This window comes from Bos indicus, chromosome 11 (genome assembly GCF_029378745.1).
Source record: "Bos indicus isolate NIAB-ARS_2022 breed Sahiwal x Tharparkar chromosome 11, NIAB-ARS_B.indTharparkar_mat_pri_1.0, whole genome shotgun sequence".
NCBI classification, from domain to species: Eukaryota; Metazoa; Chordata; class Mammalia; order Artiodactyla; family Bovidae; genus Bos; species Bos indicus.
The window spans coordinates 86,878,678-86,892,985 of NC_091770.1; the positions used below are offsets into that span (position 1 = coordinate 86,878,678).

General features: G+C 53.8%; 1 protein-coding gene across 1 annotated transcript in view; it reads right to left on the minus strand.

Annotated features, from left to right (window-relative positions):
- Positions 1–1,534: 1,534 nt before the first annotated feature.
- The window catches only part of HPCAL1 (hippocalcin like 1), a 117,521-nt gene continuing 104,747 nt past the window's right edge, over positions 1,535–14,308 (minus strand). Inside the window, exons 3-5 of the mRNA XM_019970710.2 lie at positions 7,583–7,978; positions 4,664–4,769; positions 1,535–2,426 (exon numbers count right to left, since the gene is read on the minus strand). Of these exons, the coding sequence (XP_019826269.1) occupies positions 2,329–2,426; positions 4,664–4,769; positions 7,583–7,960 (582 nt within the window). The 5' untranslated portion in view covers positions 7,961–7,978 and the 3' untranslated portion in view covers positions 1,535–2,328. The remainder of the gene's footprint in view (positions 2,427–4,663; positions 4,770–7,582; positions 7,979–14,308) is intronic.

The window sequence follows — 14,308 nt, forward strand, 5'->3', positions numbered from 1 at the left end:
CCAACCATCTCATCCTCTGTTGCCCCCTTCTCCTCCTGCCCTTAATCTTTCCCAGCATCAGGGTCTTTTCCAATGAGTCTGGTCTTTGCATCAGGTGGCCAAAGTGTCGGGGCTTCAGCTTCAGCATCAGCACTTCCAATGAATATTCAGGGTTGATTTCCTTTAGGATCAGTCTGTGGGGTTGCAAAAGTGACTTAGCAACTAAACACCACCACCGAGGGAGAGAGAGACACTCTGTCATCTGTTTCTGTGGCAAACCCTGCACCTGCAGGCACTCCCATCTATGCCTCGTTACTGGGCAATATCCCATTAGTAGCACTGCAGCCTCCTCCGCACCCCTCCTCACGGCACCTTCAGATGCGGCCTCGTGGTGGCAAGCGCCCCAGGTCACCTGGCCTCCTGCTCTCATCTCATCCCTGTGGACACTGCCCGTGAAGGTTTGGACTTGGTGATGCCATTGACCGCAAAGGCACTAGCAGATGGGGCTCACACTTTCTATCGCAGGCATGGAGTCCTAAAAGATACTAAGATGACTAAAAACATCAAAACAGCTAGCGTCTCTGCTGTGGGGCAGCCTACATGCTCTGCCCACTTACCTTGATCACCTGCCTCTCTCCAGGTGAGACTCAAGAGCGGTCACCTGGCCGGTGGGCGGGTATGATGGACACTGGAACCAGAACCTCAGTCCTGTCCACCCTTCCTGGTGCCACGCCCCCTGGGGGAGGGGTCCTTGTCACCCTGGGTGCCTCTAGGCACCTCACACTCCAGGCCAAGGCACCGAGAAGTGAGGCTGGCCGGGGTGAGGCGGGCGGGAGAATTTTGGAAAGTTCTCTTCCCTTTTAAGGAAGAAATAAGCCAGAGCCACTTCTTGTCCTGTCTTGGAAGGCTCCTGTGTCAGTCGCACTTACCCTGCAGGGACTCCAAGGATTCAAGGGTGTGGATAGAAGCTGCCTCGGAGGCCAGGGGCAGGGTGGTGGGGCACTGGAAGGAACCAGGACATCCTCAGTGATGCCCCCAAGATGTGGTGTCAGCCAGGCTGACAAGGAATGGGGCTTGCGGGCACGTGGTGCCCACCTGCCCACAGTTAAGGCCCCTTCTGCTGCTTCTGAGACCAGAAGCATCTCGATGGCCACAGCCTGAGAAACCAGGCCTGCCCGCTCTCCCGGCCGGTGCGGGTGCCCGGGGTCTCCGCCCTGTCATCGCTGGGGATGTGCAGTCTCACGACCTTGCTGATTAAACCACGGGGCTGGGCTGGGGGCGGGGGCAGAGAAGCTGGGGGGAGGGAGGGAAGGAGGCAGAAGCCTGGTCATCAAACCCCCGAGAATAGTCATGTTTTATTTCCATGTATGTCTTGACATTAGGCAGAGATGGAAGGAGAGGTTGTACAGGATTAATAGACACCGTGACGGCTGCAGGGACACAGGAGCGGCCCAGTTGACAATGAGCAGCTGGACCCACCTGTCCAGAGAGCGCTCATGCCATGGCAGCTGAACAGGGGCTGTCGCGGGCCAACATAAGACTCAGACAACTCCCGTTTATTTGATCATTTTAATACAGGAAATGCCAGACCAATCAACAGGGAGGACAAGCCTCACAGAGACACCTGCGTTCACAACACGGATGGGAGGGTCTCCACGGCCCTGGGCATGCATGCATGTCCTTTGGAGAAGGGCAGATTGAGGGCATAAATACCACAGAATAACCAGACTTGGGGGAGCCGGGGGGTGGGGAATCACAGGCCACGAGGGAACCACGCTTCAAAGGCAATCGAGGCATTAAATACGGAACCTACACGTTACATTTCACTTCACCGTACATATAATTTATATATTAAAAGAAAGGAGACCACGGTATATATACGTGCAAGCGGTTTTGGTCGGAGGAAACGAACGAGCTGGGTGGAGCCATGCACAGGGAGGGCTTGCCCGTCTCCTCTCCCTCTGTTCTTGTCCCCATCTTTCCCACAGGGTCACCTGCCATCACAGATCAATCGGCTGGCCTTGGCGCGATCTCAGAAAGTCCCACTGGTATCTTCGGCGTGTCCTCGGGGCTCCCTGTGGGCAGGAAGGTGCCCGGGCAGCAAGGACACCATGAGCCCTGCACGTAAACACATCCCCGGGAAGTCGCCCTGGAGGGACCGGGGCGGGGAGCGGGTGGGAGGAGGCCAGGTGAGGAGTGGGGCGCAGCCGCCGGGCAGGCAGGTGCGGCGACATGTCGCCTGGCTGCCCCGGGAGAGCAGGGATGATTGAGGAGGCATCCACTTTTGCAAGCAAAGCTTAAATGGCAAGACAAGCCTGTGTTTCTCTGCACTGTCCAGACGCCAACCCTTTAGAACTGACTCGCACTGCTGGGGTCACACTGTAACAACCGGACGATGGACGGGTCGCTCTTGGCACCTTTGATGAATTCTTCTAGGGACAGTTTGCCTGCAGGAAGGAGGACGGGAAAAACAGGAGTTAGCCAGTGCTCGCTGTGTGCCACCCTCGGGAGAACACACGGACAGCTCCTGGGTCGGGGAAGCCTCCTGGGGTCCGAGTCTCGAGCCCTCCAGAAGCGGGATGCTGTCCAGGCTCCATGCACTTTGAAGGCATTTCTGGGAAAACCCGTTTGGCTTTCATTGATCACTGGTGGTACTTCACCCAGGATACAGATATGGGAGGGACCTAGGTTTGAAGCAGACCCTGCATTCTGGCAACCTGTGCCTTGGGGAACCTCTGTCTTGCCTCTGTAGCTGTAAAACGAAATAGAGCCAGTGACCCCAACACAGGAGTCTGGGGCCATGCCCAGCACACTGGTGGGCACTTAGCTCTGCCTCCACGGGCAAGCGACCCATCTCTCCACATCCCAGGGTCTTCACCTGTGTGTGGGGGGTCACAGCTACGCCTGTCTCAAAGGCGTGAACACCCCCAGAGCATCCCCAGCAGGAGACTAAACCACCCCAGGCTAAGGGATAGATTGGGAAGGGGAGCAGTCATCCCCCCAGCAGAAAAGGAGGCTCCTGGGATGATGCAGAGGGCTACTGGGCTTTGTGACTGTTCATACGGTTAACGGAGACTGTACCCTGACCACTCAGGGCAAGGGGCTTCCCATGTAGCTCAGTTGGTAAAGAATCTGCCTGCAGTACTGGAGACCTGGGTTTGATCCCTGGGTCAGGAAGATCCCCTGGAGAAGGAAATGGTAACCCACTCCAGTATCTTTGCCTGGAAAATCTCATGGACACAGGAGCCTGGTGGGCTGCAGTCCATGGGGGTCGCAAAGAGTCAGGCACGACTGAGTAATTAACACTTACTTACTCAGAGCAAGGAGCTAATGAAAGCACCGGCCTCACCTCTGGGCAGAAAGCGGGGCTGGCAAGGGGCTGGGGCTCCCTGAGCACAGTCTGGTGTGCTCATCGGGATGCTCCTGGTGCTCCGCCAGACTCAGGACCCGTGGCCTCAGTGACTACCTGTGCTTTCCGAGCCGGGGCCGGGAAGGTGGGAAGGGTGTTGGGCAAACCCAGAGAAGGACGAGGGCCGAACTCTGCACACCCCTGCTTCACTCTTCTCTCCCCCAACATTGCCTCTCCAGCCCCCTCCCCAAGCTTCAGGGCCGATCCCCGGGCTCACAGGAGAAGTGCGGGCCCGTTCACGGATAGCCTAGGAAGATGCACAGAGCTGAGAGGTCAGAGCAGATCCTCTGGATCCTCACAACCACAAGCGATTGAATTATTATCCCCATTTCACAGAAGAGGAAACAGAGGTTCGGAAAAGCCAAGACTGGTGGAACAGATCTATTGAACCCAAAGCCTGTGCCTTGCTACCCTGGAGGGTGGAAGACATGTTTTGAATCTGCCCAAAGGCCACGCCAGGCGCAAGGCCATCTTGTCTTATGTTGATCGTGTTTTGAAAACTGTCTCCATGGGTAGATGCGCCTGCAGCCCCGCCGCGCCCCTCCCCTGCTGGCTCAGTCCTTGGCCTTCATCTGCAAACTGCACTTTAAGGTTTGGCCGGGGGGGTGGGGGGCTTTCCCATGCATTAGCTTATTTTCAACCCCCAAGCACAGTGCAGAGGATATTTTCTCTTTTTCTTTTCTAAATGCTGCATTTCTTTATCCTTCAAAAGCAAATCCGACATGGCTCTGGGGCTGCACTTCATGCGGATCCATCCTGTTTCATGGTTACCCTCCCCAGCGTGGACCCCAAAGAAGCTCACAGCCAAGGCAGAGAAGGAAACATGGGGCACATCCTCCCTGCCAGGCCCCCATGGCCGCCCCCCCGGAACCTACCACTTCTACTGTGGTGTGGTCCCAGCAAGCCTGGCACAGCTGCTACAGGCCAGCACCTCCCGACAGAGTCGCCGGGGCCACTGGGGCCTGGAGGAGGGATGATGGGGGCCATCCATCCATCCACCACACAGGACTCCTGATCCCAGCCCCTCGGGGGTCCAATGTGCCATGGGCACACCTGCCTCTTCTCCCCTGGGACATGCCCACACGCACGCAGTCTCCCCATTCTAGAAGTGAGGAGACTACCGCTCAGGGGGCAGGATACTGGACTCCAAAGCCCAGCTCTCAGCATAGTTGCACTGGCCAGCACTGGGCTGGGCAAGGTCCCAGAAGCTGCGGGGAAAGGCCCCAAACGCCTCTCTGCTCCCAGCAGTGTGGCACAGACATGCAGGGGTCCTACCGTCATTGTTGGTATCCATCTGCCTAAAAATCTTGTCTGTGCGTTTCTCCGGCGTGGACTCGTCCTCTGGCATCTTCATCACGGAGGACACCATTTTATATATCGCCTGCAAAGGGGCACACAGATGCGTGTGCTTAGAGGTTCCAGGTGCTCCTGGGGGGATGGGGCAGAGGCCTGATCTGTACCCCCTACCCTCGCCCACAGCAGGAGGAGAGGCTGGGCTGCCCACCAGCTCCAGGACCCTCCCCAGCTGGAATGTTCTGGGGCTTTTCCCAATAGCATGCATGCATATTGCAGACAGCACATGAGCAAAAGGAAGCCAGCCTCATTTATGTGAGGTTCAAGAACAGGTGAAATGACCCACTGTGACAGTGGCAAGACTGGGGCTGTCTGGGGGCGGGAGGTGGGACAGCTCTCAGGCCTTCTGGGGGGGCGGTGCTGGGGACGCTCCCTAACTCAATGGCCGTGACACGGACATATGTGTGCACAGTGCATCACGCGGCACGCTTAGCCACAAATATTTGACGTTATTGCTGTACCTCGGTGAGAAGCAAAAAAGACATCCCCTGAAACTCACAGGGGAAACCATACCACCAGCCCCAGAAAGGACAGGCCCGGGGCCCATGGGTCTCTCCAGCAGGACCGAGAACCTTCTCTTCAGGATGCTGCCATCCGAGGGCTCGGCACCATGCAGGCCATCTCTGTCCAAGAGTCCAGGCCCAGTGGTGTGTGCATGTGTGTATGTGCATCAGTGTGTGTGTGTGTGTGTGTCCAGGGCGCCGTGATGAAGCCGGTGACCAGCAGCTCATCAGAGTAACATGCGATAGAGAGGGGGCTGTGCCACTGGGGGATTCTATGCGGAAATGGCTTGACTGATACTCTCATTCCTCAAACAACAGACCAAGAACAGCAGAAACCTGGAAACTGTAATGTCTTAAAAAGCAGGTTTACAAAACCAAACCAAAAACAATGACCCCAAGTGAGGCTTCTCATATCTATTATACTCTGTACTCCTTGGTCCCTCTCCAACTGCAGGCAGGGGTGGCAAGGCCTCAGCACACAGCAAGTGTGTTTTTTTTCAGGGCCTCCTGGGACAGGCCCCCCTCCTGGGACAGCGCCAGGCACTCGTCCGAGTGCAGAGGAGGCAGAGCCAAGACCCTCCCCATCTCTGCTGGGCTGTGATGCACTTGGAGCCCAGTCTGTTTTGATGAAGGTGTAGCAGCCAGGTGTCCTGCTTAGCATCTGCCGACATGGGGGGAAGGTGCTTAGGGTTTGGGAACTCGGTCTGGGGGCCTAGCAGCCAGATCCCATTTGGACAGGAAGGTACCCCTTACGGCTCTCACGGCTCTGCCATGTCTGTAAGCTTTGGCCTGGCCAATTTGCTTGGCCAGTGACAGAGGAGGGTAAGGGCCAGCAGGTAGGTCGGGACAGGTGATTCCCCGGAAGCAGACCTCTTCTTTCCACTACTGCTTGTTGCTAAGAGCCGGGATCAATGGCTGAAGGATGGTTTCCCTTGAACCTGAGCTGGTTTATTCTCATGGTGTGCAAACTACCTGTTTGGGAAATGGGTCAGGCTACTTGCTGCTGATCAAGGAGTTCCTGAGTTTGATAGCCTCTGTGTGTGGTTTAGTCCAGAAGTTTCTACCGTGTGGACTAGAGAACACCTCCTCTGAGGAATTCTAGAACTGAGTTCCCAGGCTCCAGGAGTTGGGGTGCAGGGGGTGGGAACCCAGGGAGTGGAGGCTCTGTGGCTCTCTACCACACACCCGGGAACCCGGGGAAGTGAACAAAACTTGGTTTCTTGCCAGAAAACAGCTTCCCCCGCCAGAGTCGTTGACAGGAGAGAAGAGCTTTCTGAAGTGGTGCTTCCTGGGCCAGAGCTTATTCTATCACCACTAATATTTCAGTCTGGCTTTACAACTGTGTGTTCCTGAGGACATGACAAGCTGTCTGTTGCATTTTTAAATAGGGGAATATGAAAAGGTCTTGGCGGTGCCTTTCGCAAGTGTCAAGGGTCCTCTCCATTATAATTCCCAGCTCTGTTACTTTGGCCACCTGATGTGAAGAGCCGACTCATTGGAAAAGACCCTGATGCTGGGAAAGATTGAAGGCAGGGCAGGAAATGAAGGGGATGACAGAGGACGAGACAGTTGGATGGCATCACTGACTCAATGGACATGAGTTAGAGCAAACTCTTGAGAGATAGTGAAGGACAGGGAAGCCTGGCATGCTGTCATCCACGGGTTTGCAAAGAGTTGGACATGACTAAGCGACTGAACAACAACTGGTAACTCTCAGGAAATCACACTCCTGCACTGCCCCACCCCGCAACCATACCTAGTCTCAGAGTTTGTGAATGCTCAGAATGACACCCCCTCGCCTCAGAACTGGGGATACCACAGCTCATCAACTGCATGTAGGCCAGGGCTTTTGTACCACCAATGATCGGTAAACAAGGTCCTTCTCCTGCATTGGCAGGTGGGTTCTTTACCACTGCTCCACCATAGCTCAGTCGGTAAAGAATCTGCCTGTGATACAGGAGACCCGGGTTCAATTCCCGGGCTGGGAAGATCCCCCTGGAGAAAGAAATGACAACCCACTCCAATATTCTTGCCTCGAGAATCCTATGGACAGAGGAGCCTGCACGCTACACAGTCCATGGGGTCGCAAGAGTCAGACAGGACTTAGCGACTAAACTGCTGCTGCCACCACCTGGGAAGCCCAACAGTGGCTCTTCTCATCACCATCTGCCCGCTGGCCAGGCGACAGCCAGTCATTTTCTGAAGGGCAGGAAAGAGGGGCAGGCAGCCACGTGGCCCCGAAGGTCCAGAGGCGGGCCGAGGAGTAGCGCATGGTCCCCGAGTGGACGGGGTCTGCCAAGGCCCCGCCCCCGGGGCCGGCCCCGCCCCCTAGGCGCACCTGCACGATCTCCAGCATCTCGCTGCGGCTGATGTAGCCGTTGCCGTCGAGGTCATACATGCTGAAGGCCCACTTGAGCTTCTGCTCCAGCTTGCCCCGCGAGGTCACGCTCAGCGCGATGATGAACTCCCTGAAGTCGATGGTGCCGTCGCCATTGGTGTCAAAGGTGCGGAAGACGTGCTCGGCGAACTTGGAAGCGTCGCCGTAGGGGAAGAAGTTGGCATAGATCTTCTTGAACTCGTCCACGGTCAGGTGGCCGGTGGGGCAGTCCTTGAGGAAGCCCTTGTACCACTCCTGCAGCTCATGGTCTGTGAACTCCGTGTTCTCCCGCAGGTCCTGCAGCACTTCGGGTCGCAGCTTGCTGTTTTGCTTGCCCATGGCGGCCGGTGGGGACACCTGCAAGACAGAAGCCGGGCTGGAGATGGGGTGGGCAGGGTGCAGGGGAGGGATCCCCACCTCCCACGGCCGCCCATCGGGTCAGAGGACTGTCCCCTGAGTGTCCCCTACCAGTGGCCCGAGAGGCCTGACTCCGGCCTTCACGGTGATGAGCGGTCCCCAGTATGTGTAGGACCCCTGCAGGGAGGGGGACCCTTAGTCTGTGTACCAAGAGGAAGGTCGGGTGCTCCAGTGGAATCAGGACCGGCTGCCTCGCACTGCAAGATCTATCCTGACCTCCAGAATTGGAAATGTGGAGAAAACAGTCACATAAAATCAATGGGAATGAGGCCCTCACCCCTGGGAATGAGTGCCCAGCACGGTTTGTACAATCCTGGAGGATGAAACCCTTCTCATCACCTTCATCAGCTCCCAGCCAAACTGTCACCCTGACTGCAGCACACACCCCCTGTTCTGAGCATTTCTTTCCTCTTTCAGGCACCGCGTTCTGATTTTATCCTTAGAACAGGCATCCAGAAACTTTTAAGGAATCCCTTCTTGTTTTGGCCTCTGAGAAACCTATGGTTGGGAGCACTGTGTGGATCTGGAATTAGCACCAAGAGGATGTATCCAGTGTGCATAGTAAAGTCCCAGGCAACTGCAGGCATGCAAACGCATGCTCTCCATGGAGTTTTCCCCTAACGCCTGCACAGAAGACTGACCCTGCATGCATGCTACATCGCTTCAGTCATGTCTGACTCTTTGTGACCCCATGGACTGTAGCCTGCCAGGCTCCTCTCTCCATGGGATTCTCCAGGCAAGTATACGGGAGTGGGTTGCCATGTCCTCCTCCAGGGGAGCTTTCCAACTCCAGGATCGAATCCACATCTCCTGTGTCTCCTGCATTGCAGGTGGACTCCTTACCACTGAGCCACCAAGGAAGCCCTTTCGAAGCATACAGAACAGAAAATGAAAACAAAGGGTTTTCTGGCTTCCCTGGTATCTCAGCAATAAAGAATCCCCCTGCCAATGCAGGAGACACAAGTTCGATCCCTGGTCAGGGGAGATCCCTCATGCCACAGAGCAACTAAGCCTGTGTGCCACAACTACTGAGCCTGTGCTCTAAAGCCAGGAGCTGTGACTACTGAGCCCACCTACCCCAGCTACTGCAGCCTGTGTGCTCTAGAGCCCACAACAGGAGAAGCCCGAGCACCACACCTAGAGAGTAGGTCCTGCTCTCTGCAACTAAAGGGAAGCTGGAGCAGCAATGAAGACCCAAATAGCCAAACATAAATAAAATTATAAAAAACACACAAAGGGTTTTCCACCCTCGTCCCAGAGGTAACCACCTTGAACTGCTTTTTTTCTTTTTTTAGCATCTTATCATCTTAAAAAAAATTTTTTTGGCCACACTGTGCAGTGTGGGGGATTTAGTACCCAACTAGGGGATTGAACCTGAGCCCCCTGAACTGGGAGCACAGAGTCTTAACCACTGGACTGCCAGGGAAGTCTCTCGAACTGCTTCTTAACCTTTATGAATCCTAAACATTATGTACTGAATCCCCATTTGGAAAGATATTCAATGCAGTTCACATATTTCCCCTAGCAATTCCTTTTTCTTCAATCTCCTCCCAGGTTTTACTAGTTTTATACACGTCACTATTTTTACTTTATGACTTTAAGTTTACATACATTTAAATTTACAGAAATTTAAATTATAGAAAAGTTCCTTTTCTAACCCCCAGGTGGGGGTGGGGGTGGGAATATCTTTCAAAATTACAAACATGTTGCCATGGACACAGCAACCCCACTTCTAGAAACACATCTAGAGATGCTCCCACCCATGCCAATAGCTTGTGTACAGCACAGCCACTTCCAGGCTTCCTCAGTGGCTCAAAGGTAAAGAATCCACTTGCAACTCAGAAGACACAGGAGACCCTGGCTTGATCCCTGGGTCAGGAAGATCTGGAGGAGGGCATGGCAACCCCCTCCAGTATTCTTGCCTGGAGAGTCCCATGGACAGAAGAGCCTGGTGGGCTACAGTCCATGGGGTCTCAAAGAGTCAGACACGCCTGAAGCGATGCCGCACAGCACACAGACCACTGCCTGCACTATTGTCTGTAATAATGAACAACCCAGACATCTGTCATTGCGATCGATGCAAAATAATCTTCAAGATGTATTTTTAAGTGAAAAGAAAAGGCGCAGGACAGCACACAGAGTTTGCCACTGTTTGTGAAAGAAAGAGAAAATCTACGTGTGTTGTTCATACTCGGAATGACTTCTTGGGAAATGATAACACTGACCACAGAAAGAGAGATGGCTGATAGACAAGGGTCACATGGCGAGTTTTTACTGTAAATCTTTTTGTAACTTCAAATGTGGAACTCTGTAGTTTTATTAAAAAAAAACACACACACACACACATAAGAATCCTCTATGTCTCGGTCCAGCAACATGACAGGGATCTCTTGATTCTCTGGGAGATTAAGTTATTAATCCCCCTTTTAATCTCCCTCTCCTCCCCTCCCCCTTCCACATCCGCTTCTGTCCTGCGTGGGAACCATGACTTTCACAGGGTCAGGGTTTACCCTCTCCACTTTCCGTTCTGCTTTACCTGTTGGTTGATCCTCGCAAGTGGAAACCAGCAAGTCGCTATGGAAATTGGTTGTCAGTTTCCGATGGCCCCCAGCACCTTCCACCCCCCACAACCCTACTCCCACCCCAGGGCTCCCAGGCTCGACCTAAGATGCCCTGCAGATTGCACATGTCCACCTCCGTATTTCCTGCACTAAAAGGCTGATCTGTGATCCTTTGCTCAGTTCAGCTGCTCTCAAGGCTTTGTATTTGCCACGCTCCTCTCAGTTCTGAGTCTTCCAGCCAGCGGCTGCAGGGAGGGAGAGGAGTGGTTTGTCTCAGATGTCTCTCCTTCTGCCTCCCACCTTTGGCTTCCAAGGCAGCCACCCATGTGCAGAGGGGGCTGCAATGTGGAGGGTCTCACCGCACCCACCCACCGTCGCTCTTCACTCCTTCCGCTGAGACCCGAGGCTGTTCTGTTGGTGGCGTGCGTCCACGTGTCCAGAAAGGCCGGCAGAGAGGGCCAGCTGCTGTCACGGACTGAACTGCTGCCCACAAATTCACACACTGACCTCCTAACTCCTGGACCTCAGGATGTGGCTGTATTTGGAGACACAACCCTCAGAGTGATCATTAAGATAAAAGAGGCCATGGGAATTCCCTGGCAATGGTGAGGACTCTGCACTTCCCATGCAAGGGGGTGGGGGGCAAGAGTTTGATCCCTGGTTGGGGAACTAACTTCTCATATGGTGCGGTGAGGCCAAAAGTATTTAAAAACCAATCTGACTGGTGCCCTTGAATAGAGGAGCTTGGGATGCAGACCCAGAGGAAAGGCCACGTGAGGACACAGGGAGACGGCTGTCGATGGGCCAAGAAAGGCCTCGGAAGGAGCCAGGCCTGCTGACACCTTGACCTCAGATGTTCGGCCTCCCAGAACTGTGAGAGAATACATTTCTGTTTTTGAAGCTGTCCAGTGTACTGTGTTAAGACAGCTGCCCAGGGAACTGAGCTGATAACACGTGGCATCAATGTCTGTGGGGCAGAACCCTGTGTTAGGGGCCTTGTGGTTCCAAAAGGCTTAACTCCTGACCTGCCAGCATCAAGGACAACCACAAGAAGGTCCTTGGACGTGGGACACTTTTGTTTTTAATCAGACACCTCGCCTGTATTCGTCCCGCTTCACCAGGGAGGAAGCTGACCGGGAGGCTCCGGAGGCAAAGCTGGCCCTCGGACCTGATCATCTGGCCCCATCTCACAACTTCCTGGGGGCAGCTAGGGGAGGAAGGGCCTGGGGAGGGCGGGAGGACAACGTGGTCATGAACATGGCCTTCCTGGCCGCCTTGATAGTCAACGCACATCCTTTCCCTAAAGCATTCCTTCTCATCATGGAAACGAGCCACCTCTGGGAAGCTCTGGGCTCCGAGAGCTCAGGGTCGGTCCTTTCACATCTTTTTTTTTGTGGCTGCATGGCACAGCCTGCAGGACCTTAGTTCCCTGAGCCTGGATCGAACCCTGGGCCCTGGCAGTGACAGCACCGAGCCCTGAACACTGGACTGCCAGCGAATTCCCAGGATCAGTCCCTTTAGAATCCATTTGCCTCAGTGAAAACCAAACCGCCGCTCAGAACCATGGTATCAGATGGCCTCAGAACGTGCTGGCGATTTGTATTCTTTAAGATCCACAAGATGCCAAACTCCTAATTCCTCCTCCGCCTGATGTGACAAATGTTTATGGAGAGGAAGATGTTTATGGAGAGGAAGATGTTTATGGAGAGGAAGATGTTTATGGGGAGGAAGATGTTTATGGAGAGGAAGGGACCATATCGGGGATGGGACAAGGACGGTCAATACAACTGCTAGGAGGTGACAGCCAGGGGCTCCAAGGTCTGCCTGGGGAGGCTTCAGCTTTCCCAGCCCTTCTCACGTGTCCCTGCAGGCAGATATGTGAGGCTTCAGAGTCCTCTTCCCTCCCCGGGCCTGGCTCAGAGTGTGCATCAGTGTGGGGGGAGTGGGTCTTCCCACCGTGGTGGTGGTGGTCCTGGTTGTGTACACAGATGTACACACACCTGCTAACTCTGGAGGCAGGTAAGTGTGTTAGTCACTCAGTCGTGTCTGACTCTTTTTGACCCCTGTGGACTATAGCCCGCCAGGCTCCTCTTTCCATGGGCTTCTCCAGGAAAGAGTACTGGGGCGGGTTGCCATTTCCTTCTCCAGGGGATCTTCCTCACCTAGGGATCGAACCCAGGCTTCCTGCACTGCAGGCAGATTCTTTACTATCTGAGCCACCAGGGAAGCAGTTTCTGGCAAAGCTGGCATTCCAGCAGAGCCTTGATGCATCCTGGCCCCTCTGGGGGGAGCCCTTCCTGAGGGTTCTGGGGCTCACCGGATGGCAGGACTCTGCGATGGGTGTATCAGGCATGGATCCTGCCTTTGAACAGAGTTCCCCAAGGCCGGAGCGCATGGAAGGCAGCATCGGTCCACTGCAGCATCAAAAACCCCACCACGGTCATTCTAACTGCAGCTGCAGTTCATCAAGCACTCAAGCTGGGCCAGGGGCTGTGCAGATCATTTTATAAATGGTGAAACCGAGGCTTGGGGGTGGTAAGTAACTTTCCCTGGGTCCCACAGCTGTTGGAGCTGGGATGTGACCAGGATGTGACCAGGAGTCCATCTTGAGCTTGACCACAGAGCTCAACAATTGACCTTGAACCCTGGGAGGTGGTCAGGGCAGGCCTGGCACTCCCAGCTGTAGAGAGAAGAAAAGCAAGGTGGGGAGAATTTGAGGGATGTGTTTAGGAAACAAAAAAAGATAAATTTTCCTTGGGGGGGGAAACTATCAAGAAACCGTGGGTGGAAAAACATGTTTTCCTACCATTGTCTTGAAGGTTGAGTGACTAACATCTGCGGCTGTCAAAGTCAGGGCTGATGGGAGACCACATTTTTTAGGACGGTATGGCAGGAATCCATCACTGAGTTTCCAGTCTCCTTTAGGGAGACCTCACAGCTCCGAAGTAGGGCCCCCCCACCTCTGCTTTGATTTCTTGACCACACTCAGTCAGCTGAATTAAAGGGCTGACTTAGAGAGTTACCCTTTAAAAGTCAGTAGCATGTACTTATGCCGTAGGACACTGAATGATGAACTCCTCAGATCAGTAGGTGACCAATACGCTACTGGAGATCAGTGTAGAAATAACTCCAGAAAGAATGAAGAGATGGAGCCAAAGCAAAAACAACACCCAGTCATCGATGTGACTGGTAATGGAAGTAAAGTCCGATGCTGTAAAGAGCAGTATTGCACAGGAACCTGGAATGTTAGGTCCATGAATCAAGGCAAGTTGGAAGTGGTCAAACAGGAGATGGCAAGAGTGAACATCAACATTTTAGGAGTCAGTGAACTAAAATAGACTGGAATGGGTGAACTTAACTCAGATGACTATTATAGCTACTACTGTGGGCAGGAATCCCTTAGAAGAAATGGAGTAGCCATCATAGTCAACAAGAGTCCAAAATGTAGTACTTGGATGCAATCTCAAAAATGACAGAATGATATCTGTTCATTTCCAAGGCAAACCATTCAATATTACAATAATTCAAGTCTATGCCCCAACCACTAATGCCAAAGAAGCTGAAGTTGAATGGTTCTATGAAGACCTACAAGACCTTCTAGAACTAACACCCCCAAAATATGTCCTTTTCATTATAGGGAACTGGAATGCAAAAGTAGGAAGTCAAGAAATACCTGGAATAACAGGCAAATTAGGCCTTGGAGTACAGA